The sequence below is a fragment of the Meles meles genome, chromosome X (assembly GCF_922984935.1).
Source record: "Meles meles chromosome X, mMelMel3.1 paternal haplotype, whole genome shotgun sequence".
Taxonomy (NCBI): domain Eukaryota; kingdom Metazoa; phylum Chordata; class Mammalia; order Carnivora; family Mustelidae; genus Meles; species Meles meles.
The window spans coordinates 20,727,183-20,745,805 of NC_060087.1; the positions used below are offsets into that span (position 1 = coordinate 20,727,183).

Consider the following 18,623-nt stretch of genomic DNA (forward strand, 5'->3'; position numbering starts at 1 on the left):
ACTGTAGAATGGTGTGGTTTCCCACTGAACATAAGAGGAAGCCTAGGTAAGCTTTCCATAAGGTCTTAAATACAGGCAAGCTTTGTTTCTAATTAAACAAGTGTCTAATACTTTAATTTATAATGCACTTTGAAAAGAAAGGACAAAGAGCAACCAGAACAATTTTTGTTGGCTCTGTTTTTACAGTGCTAGTATCATTCTGGCATATTGGAATAATGTAGACAAGGAATTACTGAATTACATATGTGGATATGTTAATACCTCCCTTTTGTTGCTGTTTTTTTTTCATTGCTTAACACAGTTAATTGGCTGACATTTGGAAAGTATATGTACAGTGAGTTCTCACTGAATGTTTTGTTATACAAGACATCGTGCAGGAAAGTCATGACACATCTACCACAAGTCTTTGTGTAATAGGTTTCAGTAACTATGTTAATAGCTACCTAAAATTTCCTGTAAAAAAATCCAAGCCATTGGGTCCACTAAATGATACTTAATAAGTAAATTACTTCTTATCATGTATTATGATGGTAGCTGGCTAGGAAAGGGAGTTTGTGGGCTTTACACCTAGAGGCCATGTTGGGGTAAGATACATGGATCTGTTGCATTGACTGAGTTGGCTAGAACAAGATAATGGCCAAAGGTAGTCTGACCAGTAGAACTGAAGACTAACAAAAACTCATTCTTAACTAATGAAATAGGACAAGGGAGGCATAAATGTTAAATCTGCTTATGCCTACTGTATTTCTCTTCTGTCATGCCATCAATTATAAGGCACATGCTGATTTAGTAGTAATATTTCAGGGGAAAAGAAACTTGTTAGCAAGGATAACAGCTATAAGATAAATCTTTGTTTCAGAAACATTAAGATGCAATGATAGATATCTTAGAATCAAGGCAAGGATATTACAGAGTATTATACTTCAGTAGTAGGGAAGGCATACTGAATGCTTATCACCTGCAAACAGTATACTTTGGGCAAACACTTTATATGTGTTATCTGTTTAGTCCTCCCAGCACTCTCATTCATGGGTGTTTTACAGGTGAGGAGACTGAGGCTTGGAGAGGTTAAGTGACTCGTCTGGGGACTCCACCTGCAGTAAATGTCAGAGCCAGGTTTTGAGGCAGTCTGTCCAACTCTGGAAGCCACACAGTTAACCACTGTTCTGTACATTTAACACTTGTCTTTAACGTAAGGTCTCACACCAAAAAGAAAGACCAAGAACCATCAGCAAAGGCCTCTCCAAATCTACCTCTTCATGTTTTAAAGCAATAATTGACTTCCCCCAGTAAAAAACAAGCAAACAAAAAAACACTACTCCTTGAATATTCCTTTTTATGTTTACTGTTGTGTTTGTGAGTCTACAATAGTTTATGAAGCTATTAGTCACCTTAAGACAATTTTCATAGCTACAGTTTGTCTTCTAATGGGTTGTAAGGTTTATAACCTTAGTACAGACTGACGTATAAAGACACTAGAATAAAACAGAGACCATAGAGGTACATTAAGGATTTGTTTTAGCCAAATTATACCCCAGAAAGATTTAAAGCAATCATATACACTGTTGTAAGCTTTTTTGTCTATTTAAATTCTTAATCTGCATTGTTATTCTGTGAGACACTGTTTTCATCCCTGTTGTACAGATGAGGAAACAGAGGGGTTAAAAGCCTTGCCCAAAATCACATGTCTGCTAAGGGGGTAGAACCAGGATCTGAATTTGGTCTTGTTCCAGAGTCTGTGGTCTTAACAATTACTCTGTACCTGCTTCCTTTCATATTTTCACACTGAGGAGTTTAAAATCCTTTGCTTTATTTTAGTGCCTTTCTTCTAAAGAAATTTATGCTACTGGCCTCCTCATCTTATGCCAGAACCTTGGGAGTCCTGAGGTATTAATGATATAATCCCATCCTCAAGTGGATTACAGTATTTAAAGCAGAACTGATATTAGCTACAAAGAGATTAAAAGTAAGGAAAATTTGGTTCTATTTCAATTTGTTAGTTGTTGGGGAGATAGTCATTAAGTCAAGTCTTTCTTTCTTTGCAGTCTTTGATACTGAAGTCTTACCACCCCATCTTTTTCTTGTGAATCACTTGCTTACATCATCAACGACTTTATTTAGAACTATAGGAGTATATCGTTTAGACTTGGCTCTTAAATGAAGAGCCAAAATTTAAAACACCAGAATTTAAAAAGAAAAGTCAAATTCTTGCAAGTGCCTACTTGGTTGATGATTTCAGGGAACTTCCCAAAGGCAAGTGTTTATACTACTAGTTACTGTGCTCACTACCAGTTACTTGGGACTCCTTGTCACACATAGCATCTCATTAAGGCCTCATAATAGCGCCTTGAGGTTGTTTCTCCTCCCAGCTTAAAAATGAGCAGAGAGTCTACCTGGCCTCTGTGCAACTCAGTTTTTTCATTGGTAACACGGAGAAAAAGAAAGCTTTTTTATGTTCTAATGAGAATTTCTAAGTCCAAATGAAAGTTATCTCAAGTGAACATACAGAGGCCTGTGTGGAACATAAACTTTACTTTTAAGAACTCACATTTGAGGGGCGCCTGGGTGCCTCAGTCGGTTGAGCATCCGACTCTTGATTTCAGCTGAGGTCATGATCTCAGGGTCTCGGCTCCATGCTTAGCCGGGAGTCTGAGGTTCTCTCCTGCTGCCTCTGCCCTTCCTCCTACTCAAGCGTGCTCTCTCCCTGTCTCCCTGTCTCCCTGTTTGTCTCTCTCTCAATGAATAAATACATAAATAAATAAATAAATGTATCTTTAAAAAGAGAACTCACATTTGACATCTTTCCAATCAAAGGCACAGTTTCTAAAAGGTGCAACTCAGAATGAAGGTGAACAAAAATTACAAAATTAAATCAATAATGGTTAAACAGCAGGTGCCCAGTATAACAGTGGGTACACACCAAGAAGCCTTTTATTTGGCGTGCTCACTATCCATTCAGCTTTTACCTCCAGCCCCCAGGCCAGTACCCTTTGCGTTGGCCCTGTGCTTCAGTCATTTTGACTCATGGCCTGAAACGGGGTGGGTACCGGAGACTGCTGCTCTGGTACGCGAAGCAAGTATTTCAGGCCGAAAACTAGCCACAAAGGAACTGATTAACACAGAGAATGACACAGTTGCAAGTGTATGAATGAAAAGTGACATATTAAAAAGATCAAGGGGCTTGGACACTGAAAACCTGGAATCAAGTCCTGGCTCTGCCACTTACTCGCTGCATGACCTAGGGCAAGTCCATAACCTCTTTGAGTCTCAGCCTTCTTATCTGTAAAATGAAGATAATCAGAATAGCTAGTTCATTTATTGAAGATAAAATGGGAGCAAGCATAATGCAAGGGAGATTGATCTGAAAACTAGAAAGTGTCAAATGGATATTAATATGTTATGCTAAACTTCATTAAGCCTCTACTTCAGCATAGTGTGATTTAACTCAATCATAGCATTCAGGAAGTCTCTGCCAATTTTAAATAGCATGTCTATATGGACTTAACATTTTTTTTTAAGATTTTATTTATTTATTTGACAGACAGAGACCACACGTAGGCAGAGAGGCAGGCAGAGAGAGAGGAGGAAGCAGGCTCCCAGCCAAGCAGAGAGCCCGATGCGGGGCTCGATCCCAGGACCCTGGGATCATGACCTGAGCTGAAGGCAGAGGGTTTAACCCACTGAGCCACCCAGGTGCCCCTGGACTTAACATTTTTATCTCAAGTAATCCTCCACCAGCATTTCACACCAAGATGTGAGATGTCAGGGCGCCTGGGCGGCTCAGTTGGTTAAGCATCTGCCTTCAGTTCAGGTCTTGATCTTGGGTTCCTGGGATTGCACCCCATGTCAAACTCCCTGCCATAGCCTTCTTGATCCTGCTTCTGAACCATTATTCTCCTTTGGACTCTACTTGTTTTTCTAAGAGATTATCAAACTGATGGTAACTACCCCATTCACTGACCAGATCTGGAATTGTGAACTGATGACTCCACCTTGTTGAGCTCTGTAAAATAAAGCAAGTAATTCTAGTTTCCTCCTACCTCAAAGAGCTTGTTATAAGCATCAAATACTTTAAAGAGCTTAGCGCACTATACAAATGTAAGGGACATGCATGATAAAATGAATATACTTATCAAAGACCTCTTGGCATGCATCAGAACTAAAACCCGGGCGCCTGGGTGGCTCAGTGGGTTAAAGCCTCTGCCTTCAGCTCAGGTCATGAACACAGGGTCCTGGGATCGAGCCCCGCATCGGGCTCTCTGCTCGGCGGGAAGCCTGCTTCCTCCTCTGTCTCTCTGCCTGCCTCTCTGCCTACTTGTGATCTCTGTCTGTCAAATAAATTTTTAAAAATCTTTAAAAAAAAAACTAAAATACAAATAATGCTGTTAGAAAATGGAAGGTAAAAATGCCATTAAGAGTGGTTGACATGAGGAGGAGGTAGATAAATGAAAATGTCCACAGTTGACTGCAATACAGTGTTGGTAGAAGACATACCCATACCAGACTCTAAGCTCCTATGATCTTACACTGTTTCTCTCCTTCTCTGATGTAGCCTTAGCAGCTAGAACAGTACCTGGCATATGGTAGATCCTTGGGCTGTTGGATGAATGAACACTAGTCTTTCTGATCAGTTCAGGTGACTGCTGGTGTCAAGGTAGGCTGACTTTGGCTAACATCCTGTGGCCTGGGTTGGATATGACTCTCTTGTGCTAGTTTTCCATCTGAGGCAGGACTTGTTCTAAGTTATTAACTAAGCCAGAGTTTACCTTAACATCAATGTCAAATTACAAGGCCAAATCTTCATCCTAAATGTTAAGTCTGTTCATTTATAGTAGCCATGTACATTTATTTTAGTAACTTGATAGTGTTCATCATAGACCTTTACCAGAAAGCCGGGGCTCCTGGGTGGTTCAGTCGATTAAGCATCTGCCTTTGCTTCAGGTTATGATCCCAGGGTCCTGGGATTGAGTCCCACATTGGGCCTCTTGCTCAGCAGGAAGTCTGCTTCTCCCTCTGTCTGCTGCTCTGTCATGCCTGCACACACACTTTCTCTCTCAAATAAATAAAATTAAATCTTAAAAAAAAAGATACTAGAAAGCTAGACAAGCATTATAGATGTCCATTTTGCTTATATTTTGTTGGCGGGGTGAAAAATGGTAGAGAACTTAAATTTTAATAAGGTAGATATATTTGGGTGGATGTGCCAGGGAAGGACCAGTGGCTGCTTTTGTGAAAAACAAGTTGTAACTTTCAGTCTAGTTTAAGCCTGGAAAGAAACCCTAGAAATTACCTAATCCAGGAAGCCCTTTTACCCACACTCATGCAGAATGGCCATATGTAAAACAAATGAATGTTTTTATCAATATAGATGTCTGTTTTAACTTCATAACATTTGTTTGGTTGTTGTTGTTTCTTAGAGCACCAGTTAATATGGTGGAGCATTAAATATCTTAAGATTTTGTGTATAGTACATGTGAATGTGCCTATTTTGAATTTTTTACAATGAATATACATACTTTAATCAATGAAATCAGACATTTAGAGAAGCCTGGGAGGTGTGCAAGTGGAACATGATCCAGTCATGTTCTAGATCAGCAGGTTAAAACTGTGATCTAGAAGAACGTCGTTTGGTCTCCACATTTTGCTTCTTGATGTGATATTAATGACATTAGTTAATCTGAACACAGTTGACTACCTCAGTGTTTCCAGATTTCAAGGGTTTCTCCTGCCTATGCATAAATAAATGTTTCTAGGCCAACTTAAGGTTCCAGTGGAATCCCAATTACCTTACAAACCTTCATTTCTATATTATTGTTTCTTCTGGTTTGAAATTTGTATTCAAATTTTATCATGGTATTTATACATGATTATATGTAGGACAGGGGACAAATTCAAGTGTTTTGAGTTTCGGGGGGAGGCATGGGATTAACCTAGAAATATGACATTTAACAAGAGAAAAACTTTTCGAGGAAGGGCAGCAAATTCAAGGTAGAGTCCCAGAATTGTCTTCAGTTCCAGGGAAGACCTCATGGCCAGTATTTTGGTATTTCAACATCTGCAGTGTTAAAACCAGCCCTATCTCCTAAGATGGAAATTGCCATGTGCAGAATGACTTGATAGAAAATGGTGTACATTCTATATAATCTTCTAACTGCAGAATGCGACCAGTGGCACTTACCCTAAAAAAAATAAATTACCCGAAATTTGCAGCACATTCATATTCAATTTCATCACAGCAGATGCTCATTAGTATGTTGTTATTAATTGGTATTCACTTTAGGTTTTGTTTAAAATGAAGATAATAATTAGGTTTTAATTACTGCATCATTCGTGGGGGGGTTGTCTGTGGGGAGGGGGAATAGAGTGAAATGCTTCTTAAAGCTCTGAGATATTTCCTGATGCTTATTCAGCAACGTGTGTTGCCAAAGACTTTGAAAAATAACTTCATCTTTACCAAAAAAACGGGACTAGGATTCTGAAATGAAGAAACTGCTGTGTGTGTTTTTTTAAGCCCATCGTTATCAAGAACTCGCTGTAAATTGTCTGCTTGATGGACACACTGAATCAGATGATAATATGCAGTACCATTCTTTCTAATCAAATTACCAAAAAGACTTCTTGGAAAAGTAACCCTCACAAGCGGCTGATTAATGAAGTGGTGGCAATGTTTTGTATTAGAACTAATTGAAGTAATCCAAATAAGTTATTTCTGTACCCTATGGAAATAATTTTCTTTACAAAGAAGTACAGTGGAGTTGGCAAGCCAGTATTTTTTTCACCCTCTGTTTTTCCATATTTGCAAAATAGCTAAGTTAATGCAGATATTGCAAATAAAATGGGGAGAAAGCTAATTTAATTGAGTGGCAGGGGAAGCAAGAAAGCTTGGCTCAGTTCTTTTGTAATCAAGACTAATAATTTATATAAGGCTTAAAGGTGTATGGAAATTGAGGGGTACTAGAATTCTAAAAGCATATCTCTACTAAAACATGAGAAGTAGCAGTTTTAATGCATTTCTTAAAAAGGTGGCATTCATAATCTAGAGTTTAAACATATTCCTTAGTTAAAATTTTCAGGAGCACCTATCATGGGCATGGCATTGGGTTTTCCAAACATGCACAAATTCAGACCCTCTGGGAACTTACAGACTAGCTGGGGAAAGTACAGGATCTGTCATGTATTCCCTGTGCGTTGGGTGCTTTCCATATGGTATCTCATGATCTTTACAAGGCTTATTAGCCTCATTTTACCAATGAAAAAATTGAGGTGTGGATAGGTTAAGCAGTGTGTTCAAAGTCACCCTAGCCTTTGAGTGATTCAATCTAAACCCAAAGTCATGGGGAGATATACACAGGCTATATTAGAAATCATTTCAAGGGACTTGTGTTGTATCATTAGGCAACGTGTTGAGGCTCAGAGAGAGGTGGGAGACATGTTTATGAATCCCTTCCTTCCACAAACATTCATTGAGGGCCAACTACACTCCCGGCTCTGGCCGAGGCACCAGCAGTGCAGAGGGAAATAAAGAGAGTCCCTGCCCTCTGGAGCTCACATTCTAGGAGGTACAAGGACGGTCAAAACAGTGAGGACTACCTGGAATATGATATCGGGGCCAGAGGGATGTGGTAAACCATTGGGACCTTGAGGAGAGGCAGCTGGGTTTGTCAAGTAGAAAGTGAGCAAACCAGATGCTGGAGGCTTGACAGGCTCCCCAGAAACTGATGACTATGAGGTCCGATGAGGTAGGTAGAAAGTGAGTGACTCTTTAGGCAGGGCTGGAAGGATAGGCCCGCCAGGAGGGGTAGAATTCCCTGGGCCAGTGTGCAGAGGAGGGAAGGAGTGGAGCACAAGGCCTGTGTGCCTGGAGCAGATGATGGTAAGGAGTGAGACGGGTATGGGGCTGGGCTGGCATTGGAGGGGCATGCAGAGACCCCTTGAGTAGGTCTGATGATTGAAGCTCTGTCTGGTAGATGGTGAGGGTACTAGTAGGGATTTTTTTTTTTTTTTTTTTTTTTTTTTGGAGAGCGAGAACGCATGTAATTGTAGTGGGGGAAGAGGGCACAGGGAGAGAGATTCCCAAGCAGGCTCCATGCCCAGTGTGGAGCCCATCATGACCTGAGCCAAAGTCAAAAGTGGGTGCTTTTAACTGACTGAGCCACCCAGGCACCCCCTAGTAGGGATTTTTCAGCCAAGGCTGTTGTAAGGCAATTTTCCATTTCTAGACTTGTATCTTATGGTCTATGTCAGTGCCAGCAGGATTTAGAGTTCTGAGTCTGCTTCATGCTCTGATGTCTGGAGTAAATTCTGTCCTCAGCTTTTGCACAGTAATGGGGTTTGGTATCATTGTTATATTTTAAATTTCTAGTCAGTGCTGAGGTTTTTTGTGTGTGTGTGTGCTCATGGTAGAAGAAGAATGTTTAATCATCAAAAATACTTTGGGGCTATATTTTGGGAATTGGGGCAGCACATTTTCCTTCCTGATTGATATTGTTGAGGCTTAAACCAAATGGATTTAACTTCTGTGAGTATATACCAGTTAATGTGAGAAGGCAGGCCTTGCATGTTCTAGGTTGTATGAGGAAGGTATCTTGAGGTTAAGATTTTGCTGTTGATAATCTCTAGGGTTGTGAGCCAAACTCTTCATACCTCAAGGAATTCAGCTCAGGAGCAAGTTATGTTTATTTTTGAGTTGATAAAGTGGTAGTTTTAGCTAACTTCTACTCTGTCCCCACAGATGAGGGGAAGAGAGAGAATACTGGTTACATTGCCACACAACAGTCTTATAAAGCTAAAATAAAAGACCATGAGTTGTCACACCAGTTCAAAAGAAAGTCAGTTGAAAATCAATACTGAGCCCACTTTGGAAACAGTTCGGCAATTGCTACTAAAGCTGAACATTTGCATGCCCTGTGACCCAGCATTTCCATTGCCAGGTATTATAATCAAGGGAAACATACGCTTACGTGCTTCAAAGGTATGTACAAGAGTATTCACAGCAGCACCATTCCTAAAAGCCAAAAAACAAAAAACTGGAAACCACCTAAATATCCATCTTCCATAGAATGGTTAAGTAGATTGTGATCTGTTCATTCAGTGGACTACTCCATGGCAATGAGAATAAAACTCTTTTTACATGCAACAACATGGGTGAATCTCACAAACATAATGTTGGGCAAAAGAAACTGAAGAAAAAAAGAGTGAAAACTATATGATGCTATGCACGTAAAGTTATTGGTTTTTGTTTTTTAAGGCTAGTCTGTTGTTATCCTTGTGGGGAAGATGAGGAGTAGCTAGCAGGGGAACAAGGAGAGGACTCTGGGATGCTGGTAATGCTCTGCTTCTTATTATGGGTGCTGATTACAGAGATGTGTTCACTTCACACGTCAAGTTGCACACTTATTCTTTGTGCACTTTTGGTATATAGATTTTAATTCAACAACAAAAAATACACATTAAGTTTAACACTGGCCTGTATTTATGTAACGGAAAATATGTCCTATTCTAATCTTGAAATAACTTGCTTGGACAAGCAAGCATCTACCTCAAAAATGGTTGTCAGGAAATCTTCTCAGGCTATTTTGGTAAGTGTAAATTCCTTTATCTCAAGCCAGGTTGGAGGGATAAGAGTCCATGGTTCTAAAAGTATCTCCAGTACAGGTAATATACAGCACAGCAGTTCTCATCTCAGACTACCCAGCAGAACTACCTAGGAGCCCTTAGAAATGCTCATCTCCAGCATTCCACCCTGCTTTCTGAGATAGTTGTTGCAGGGGTAGGGTCTGAGCATCAGCATTATTTTTTAAGCTCCCAGGTGATTTTCATGTGCGGTCAGATGAAGGACCACTGATCTAGAGCCTCATCAAAAATCTCAGGGGAGAGACCAGGGATTATAAATAAATGGAAACAGAACTACCGTTTCATGTAAGGGTACCTTGGCTTGGAGAGAGAATGAAGTTTGCATTGTTTCTAATGTAATCCAGTTACAGGATTTAGAAATACGCATTAGAACCAGCGGCATTATAACATTTTCTTTTTCCATTCATTTCTTCCACAATATTTGCTAAGTGCCTCCTCTGTGCTAGGTGTATCAAAGCGGAATTTCTTCCCTCCCTCCATGTATGTATGGAACCCACACTTATTACTCTGTTAACACTCCAAGCATCCAACTTGAATGCAGAGTGTGATATACACAGTAGCTATTTCAGCTCAGCATTGTCCTTACTAAATCACAATCGGCCACTTTGGTGCATGATGTTCGAAGTATAAAGGAAGACTGAAAGAAACCTAGGCACCGTGTTGAGTGCAATTTTCAAGGAAAAGAGCAAGAAATCGAACATTTTAAACCAATAAGTAAAAGCTAGAGAGAGAAAGAAATGTTAAAATATCATCTTATTTTCTTGAAGTATTTTCCATCCAATCTTGTACAGTCAAAATGAGCATTTAAGTGTGGGGGAAAAAAAACCCGCTGAACATCTCAGAGAAGAGTAGAGGGTGTCAGGTTTCTTGATTAGAAGAATTTATCATCAAAGGCAAAAGAGAAAAGATGGTAATGATAAAAAAAAAAAGCCCTCCAAGTGATCACAAATTAATGGTGCAAAATCAAGAAAACAAAAGTAGGTGTTATTCTTGTTCATTTAAACTATAGTTTTCTCCATTTCATGTATGTTCTTTAAAACCACTTGATTGTATTTGACATTGAAAATCTAACAGGGCCTTTTGTTTTCAGCCAATTTACTAATTGCAAAATATGTCAGGAATCAAAAGGGCAGGAAGTGTTGGTATATTTTTTAAAAATATATAACTCCTTTTTCATTTTTTTCCCTATTTTCCTTAGCCATTTAGGCAGTGACTTTCAATTAGCCTGCCTACTAATATCAGGTCACTAAACTCCGTGGCTGACGCTTTATTCCTTCATGTGGGTTGTCACTCGTTTGCTTCAGTTGGCTGGCAAAGGTTGTTGTATATCCATTACCAGCAACACAGCACTTTGCATTTCTGAATTGACAAGCAGCTATATTGACCCAGCGCTTATTATGGGTCAACAGCTGCGTTAACCAACGGAAGGACTGAGGGGCAATTAAAATGAATTGGCAAAAATATATCTTCCTAATTTACTCCAATTTGTTATTTATGCTAACATTGTATGGCTTCTATGGTGACACTAAACAGAATGGACCCAATAATGGCAATTAACATAAAAATATAATGGCTAATCAAATTGACAGCAACTGTTTCTCATCATCTCGACACACAATACATTATCAAAACAAACTATTATGAAGGAGGTAATTTCAGTGTTCTATTCAACCTGCAGCATGTGTGCAGTCAGGGAGATGTGTACCAGCAATTACTGCTGAATCTAAAAAACTAAACAAATAACTTAATCGCTGTCGTCCTCCTTTTTTTTCCCCCAGGAAGCAGTAATCAGGATTCGCTAAAAATAACTGGTGTATAATAGTATAATGATGATGCATATTGTAGAATAGCTAATAAGAAATAAAATAGGCTTTAGGTGTATACTTTTTAAAATAGGTTCAGGTAAAGAAAGAGAGACTCATAGAGGGAACACAAAAAAAGACTGGCTGATGAATAGCTCCATGTGGGTTATTCCTGCAGCCTAATATTTATAGATACCCTTTATAATGGCCAAAGATGTTTAAAATACTCAGTTTAGTCACAGATTTTGTACTGCAGTTAACAGGAACGTCAGTCGTTGAGCTGTAATAACTGAATTTTAGTTACTTCTCTACCAAATTGAGTTGACTTTGGTTTTTCATCATTGATACTGAACTCGGATCCTTGGATCGAATACTTGGTTACCGAAGAGATTCCCTTCAAAAATAATGCTGTTTTGGTATCCAGTTGTAGGTAGTGGTTTTCCTTAAGTTCCTAGCGGCGTGCTAGTCTGTGGGTGCCACCGGACCCTGCTGCATGACTTAGTTGTCATGGTCATTCATTGATTAATTCATTCTGCCAACATCTCTCTATGGAATGCTTACCATTCCATATGAGTTAGCTGGATGTATGTTTGTCACTGGTGCCCAGTGTGGCATGCAGTGGGTGCTTAGTCGATGCTGGTTGGATTTCATGTTCCTCCAAGGCAGCAAGCGAGAGCTAGTAACATGTTTGTTATTTGAGCTTCTCATTTGAGAAGTTCTGAGAGTTCACTTGTTTCACCTTGGTAGGATTCCCCTACCCCCAAAGAAAACATCAGAGTTCTAGGTCATTGTCCTTCAACATGAGGGTTTCCCAAATATCTTAACTTCATAGGAAGAAGAAAAGAAAGTTCCTAGGGCAGTTGGTTTTAAATGAAGAGAGATGCACTTGAATGTGATTCACCACATAATTCTTCCTGTGGCTGTTGAATTGGCTGCGTGTGTTTTTCACCTCACAGGGTGAGGACGGTTGCTTAAGGAGAACACACAGTGGCTCTGGATAACCCCAGGAATATCATTGTTCATTATATGTTTGCCGAATGAATAGTAGTTCAGCCACTTCTCCTCTAATGTTGAATTAGAACTTGCCAAAGTCACTAAGCATTTGTTTTGTTGTGAGTGGGATCAAAAACCTCGATTATTTCATTTCACCTGGTATTTCTCAGAGTTCATACATTGCCCACTTAGGATTAGCACAGAACGAGTGGTTAAGATGTTCCTCAAGACTATGCTTAATTTACCATGTCATGTCTGTGAGCCAGTCCCTGGAAAAGGCAATAGAATTTGTCATAAAATTGGGCTCATAGTATGGCAGTATATGTTAAACAGTTTTCAGAAATTGTTTAACTTCTTGCTACCATGGACAGGTCCCGGGTAGGAAGCATAGTACCACTTTTCCCAATTAACAGTGCAAATTGTCAAGGGTGCATAGGAATTTGCAATTTGACAAAATCAGTTTTTTGACAGCAGGGGTAATCAGTCGGCAGCTTCGCAAGTAGTAATCTATGATCGAAGTGGCAGGATTTATTCTGAATTATGAAAGGTATGTATGCTATATGAGGGGGACAAATTATTAGTATGATTCTCTCCTTCTTAGTCACCCCCCCTTGTTAAAAAAAAAAAAAGCTGCTTGATATAGGAGAGTAGGGAATACACTCTGTTTAGACTGATCCCCATCACTCCCCTCACCAATAGTAGTATTCATTTATTTTCTGTTCTGTTGCAGTATTCTGACAAGTCCCTGTACACCCAGCTGTGCTTTTACCGGTACATTTTTGATGCGGACTGTGCACTGGAGAAACTTACTACTGATCATGAGAAAGGTACGTTAAAATACTGTAATTACCTTTGAGTTTAAAGTAGAAATTTGCATCATAAAAGCCAGACCTACTGTCAGGCTGTTCACGCAGCATCACACCGTTGTCTCAGAAGCAGGCCGTGGGGGCCCTTGTGAGCACAGGCTTCCCCTGCATGAGGGGCGGCGGTGTAGGAATCCCCAGCTTTGATCCCCTCAGCCTGTCTCACATTGTTCCCTATTAAAGCAGGGCTTTGGGGGAGGAACAGTACAAAAAGGACTCTTTAAATGCTATATTTTGAAAATGCTATTTTCTATAGAGTTTAGTAATTGTAATAAAGTAAGCATAGGCAACGTGATCATTGGACCTACAAAAACCAGACATTACCACAGAAAAATAGACCTGGAGTGTGTCTCTGCTGTTCTCTAAAAGCCTAGGTTGGTTTTGAAAGAGAGGCATGGGGTGGAGTTCTTTTATTAACTCCATCCTAAGAGAGTGTATCTGCACCTTTGCCCAGATGATTGGGTGCTGCCTGTAACCCTCACGCAGGACCTGCCGGCACTGTGGAGTTTAATGGGTCTGGGGAAAGCTTTGTTACATAACAAAGTATTTGAAAATATCATGAAAAGTGCACGTTTTTTTTTCCTTCTAGCTGAAAATCACACTGACAACTTCTCTATGACCTGTTTAAAAAAAAAAAACTTAAAAAGGAAAATTTACACATTTTTCTTATTAGTTACCTGCAGATTGTTTATGTTGTTTGTCAGCGAATATTGATTCAACATTTTGTTGGTCAGTATTAAGGCTGGAAGTAGCCTTAAGGATATAAAGAAACCTCAAAACACTGCTGGATTTCCCCCCGTAAGAATCTCCATGCTGCCCTTGACTTGGTCTTAACTGGTTTCAGTTCTAGTCATAATTGACCAGTTTTTTCCATCTACAAGATAGGCTAAAAATTATTTTTAAAAGGTCTTGACTTAATTCGTTTTGTTGTCCTTGGATATAAAACAGTTTATTGACTGATGGAGGAGTTGATTCAAATATTAGTTTCATGGTTTTGGATATTCACCAAGAACTTGGGCTACATACAGCATATTTTCTGTGAATTAGTAAAATTTATGTAATGTGAAGGAAAAATTTCTTCTTTTCATTAATAACTGAGTTTTTTTTTTTTTTTTTGAACTTCTGTTCATGGCTCATGTCTGGCCCATGTTTACTTACAGGATCATTAATAGTTTTTTCTCTTTTAACCTGAAGGGCATTTCCTTAAAGGCATGAGTTGAGAGAATTGTGTACAGATTCTTTTATGAATATGTTGTTTCTGTCTGTTTTGTTACCTCTTTATGGGAATCAGTATATTAGTTAGAAGTTGTTCACCCTTTACTTTTTTCTGAATCTAGCCATTTCAGATTGTTCGCTAGATATCTTAGACTGCTAGGGGATGGACTTCTCTTCCAAACATCTCCAAAATTTTTAGCTGAGGCGGCTGAATCAGCCTTTGATGATCAGCCATTTTCAAAAAGTCCATTGAGTCTTGGAGACACGGTGAAGTGATCTGGAAAGTCACTGGAGACTTACTCCGGCCTTTTACAGGAGTGCACATTGCTCTCCCAGAGAATAAGAGGGAATAGAATAGCTACTTAGAAGCTTCTTAACTTGGCAAAAAGGGGGGAAGTCTTGACAGTATCTATACCCTCACACAATTTACTGTAGTTCTCTTTCACAAGTTTAAGAGCTGGAATGCTTTTTTTGTCATTTGCTTCTAATAAGTACGCTATCTAGGAGTTCAGGGTCATAATGGCACTATGTGTGAGTTACAGGTTCTTGTACATGTCAGAAGGCTAAAGGAAATAAACTAAGAGAAAGATTAAATGTATGTGTCACTGAAGGAACTTCATGAAATGTTCCAAGAACCTTTCATTTTATTTAGGGAATTTTAATTATGAAACTGTTTTCCCTTTTAGCTTCCTTCTTATTTATTATTCATAAGTTGCACTTTAGGAATGAGTGGATTAGTTGAAATTTACCTGCTCAGGGTATTTACAGATCACTCAGTAACGTTAAGAGGTATTAGGGTACTTTTTAGGAGGGGGATATAAGCTGAAACTCTGGGTGGTGCCTATCTGTATTCCAAGATAAGAAATTTACTTCCAAGTGACATTTGATAAGTTCCCCTTTAAGAATCAACTGGGGTGGGGCGCCTGGGTGGCTCAGTTGGTTAAGTCTGACTCTTGATTTCTGCTCAGGTCATAATCTCAGGGTCCTGAGTTTGAGCTCCGCTATGGGCTCAGTCTGCTTGAGATTCTCTCTCTCCCGCTCCCTCTCCCTCTGCCCATCCCCAGCCTCAAAAAAAAAAAAAAAAATTGAAAATCTCTTGGAACTGGAGGACAAATATATTTATTTAGTTTGGACCAAGGCCAGAACACCAGTAGATGTTACATCGGGAGTCTTGTGAAGAGCGACAACCATTACACACAGTTACATTATTGAGAATGGAGTCTAAGTGTTATTTGTCACCAAGTGCCCTGGATTTGGCATGTGAAGTATTTACTGTGTACTCTTCTTTACTGTCCGTAAACAACAACAATGTAACAATATAAACAAACAACAGTTCCCTAAAACTGTTTTACCACTTCCCTTTGTAAAACCCATGTTTTAAAGGTTGTAACTGGATGGTGGCTTTAATTTTTGTTTGACACTTGGCCATTTGACTTGGAAAAGTCACAAATTATTTGAAAGAAGTTTGTTTTTATGGTTAAAAAGTAGCTCTTATGAGAGCTTTTTCCTGTGCTTTGCTTTCAAACGAAAGTTTATGGGCCATTAGTCCATAATGTGAATTAACCCCATTTGGTATTTTTCCTTACCTTTAAAATGCTAAAGGACTGTTATTCACTTTGGTGAAGTGTTTACTGCATATTCACTGTAACTACATAACATTTTAAAAATCTTATTTCTGTAAGACTTTGGCTTTATTATTGTAACTGCTCCAGAATGTTACACAGATGGCATAATAGTTCCAAAGGCAGTTTTAGAGAAACCTAGTGGCAATGTATGAAGTAAAAATCCATTTCCACAATGGCATCACAAAATGGTCCCATTTGACTACCTCATCCCATGGGGCCTTGGCCAGAGTAGGGATAAGTGAGCAGTTTGGGGGAGACATGAATCCATTCAAATCTTGTCCCAGTTGACTAAATAAAGTCTGCAGGAGCAGAGTCTCTTGGTTTTCTCACCTGAACTTTTTAATTTGTTTATTCGGCAATGGTAAAAACAGTGCATACATATTTTCAATTACGTGTTGAGTGCCATCCCAGATGTTAGAGGAACTAAGATGACCAACGGTCCCTGCTCTGGAGGAGCTTACAGTCTATCGGAGACGGCCTGGGCAGCAAGGTGTGATAAGCCACCAATCTGGTCGAATTGTTATGGAAGCAAAGAAGGGGAGCCACTAACCAAGGCTCCCTTTGTTTTTAGTAGACTATTTTTCAGAGCAGTTTTAGGTTCACAGCAAAATTGAATGGAAGGTACAGAGATTTCATGTGTACCCCCTGCTCCTAGCTTCCCTCATTGTCAACACCCCCCACCAGAGTGGCACATTTGTTACAGTTGATGAAGCTACGTTGACACAGTGTTATCATGTATAGTCCGCAGTTTACCTTAGGGTTCACTCTTGCTGTTGGACATCTGTTAGACTAATCCATAATGACATGTATCCACCATTGTAGCATCATAGTGTATTTTCACTGCCCTAAATTCCTTTGTGCTCACCCCACTTATCTCTCCTTCCCCACTAACCCCTGCCAGTCACTGATCTTTTTACTGTCTTTATAGTTTGCCCTTTTCCAGAATGTCATATATTTGGAATCCTGTGGAATGTAGCCTTTTCAGATAGGCTTCTTCCACTTAGTAAGATGCATTTGAAGTATCTTCTGTGCCTTTTCCGGACTTTTTAATGCTGAATAATATTCCATTATTTGGATGTACCACATTTTTAAAGTTTTTTTTTTTAAGATTTATTTATTTGAGAGAGAGAGAACACAAGCGCTGGGAGGGGCAGAGGGAGGAGGAGAAAGAGAATCCCAAGCAGGCACCATGCCCAGTGAGGAGGCTGACAACGAGTCTCACAGCCTGAGATCTCACAACCCTGAGATCATGACCTGAGCCAAAATCAAGAGTTGGACACTTAACTGACTGAGCCACCCAGGCGCCCTGGTATCTCCCTGTTTTAAGTTGCATTTCCCTGACGACGTATGATGTGGAGCATCTTTTCATATGTTTATTTGCCATTTGTATATCTTTGGTGAGGTGTCTCTGGCTCATTTTAAAAATTTTTTTAATTTAATTTTTTAAAAGATTTTATTTATTTATTTATTTGACAGACAGAGATCACAAGTAGGCAGAAAGGCAGGCAGAGAGAGAGGAAGGGAAGCAGGCTCCCTGCTGAGCAGAGAGCCCCGATGTGGGCCTTGATCCCAGGACCCTGAGACCATGACCTGAGCTGAAGGCAGAGGCTTTAACCCACTGAGCCACTCAGGCGCCCTGGCTCATTTTTTTTAATTGGGTTTGTTTTTTTATTATTTGTAGTGTTTTAAGAATTCTTTGTAGGGATGCCTGGGTGGCTCAGGATCAAGCCCTGCAACAGGGCTCTTTGCTCAGTGGGGATCCTGGTTCTCCCTCTGCCTGCCGCTCCCCCTGCTTGTGCTCTCTTGCTCCCGAGATATGTTATGTGTATCTGTATCTATACATATGTATAGATACAGATAAATTATGTATTTATGTGTATTTCAGTGCTACTGGGTATACTCCATGCTGGTCATGGAGCCTGCTTAAGATTTTTTCTCTCCCCCTACTCCTCCCCTCCCTTAAAAAAAGAAAGAGTTCTTTGTATGTTTCAGATAATGGTCCTTTATCAGATATGTCTTTTGTAAATATTTGCCCTCGGTCTATAGCTTTTCTTTTTATTCTCCTGAGCACAAATTGCCTTTTAACATTAGTGTTTGATTTTACCATATTCCTAAAACAAAACAAAACTTTTTTTCTGTTCCTGTTCTCTTCCCAGATGCTTATCTCTTCTTACTCCCTGTCAGCTATTTGTAGTAGGATGCTATATTAGTCTGCAATGCCTCCCATAACAACATACCACAGACTGGGTGGCGTAAACAACAGAAATGTACTTCCTGACAGTTCTGGAGGCTAGAGTTCCAAGATCAAGGTGTCAGCAGGATTGGTTTCTTCTGAGGCCCATCTCCATGGTTTGTAGACAGCCATCTTCTCCCTGTCTTCACGTGGTCTTCCCTCTGTACACATCTGTGTCCTGATCTTTTCTTACAAGAACACCAGTCCTATTGGTTTAGGAACCACCCCGGTGACTTCATTTTAACATAATTCCCTCTTT

At 39.7% G+C, this 18,623-nt stretch overlaps 1 protein-coding gene across 1 annotated transcript in view; it reads left to right on the forward strand.

Moving 5' to 3' along the window:
- POLA1 (DNA polymerase alpha 1, catalytic subunit) overlaps nucleotides 1–18,623 on the forward strand; it is a 304,615-nt gene that overhangs the window by 219,609 nt on the left and 66,383 nt on the right. Inside the window, exon 36 of the mRNA XM_045996009.1 lies at nucleotides 13,159–13,255. Coding sequence (XP_045851965.1) covers nucleotides 13,159–13,255 — 97 coding nt within the window. The remainder of the gene's footprint in view (nucleotides 1–13,158; nucleotides 13,256–18,623) is intronic.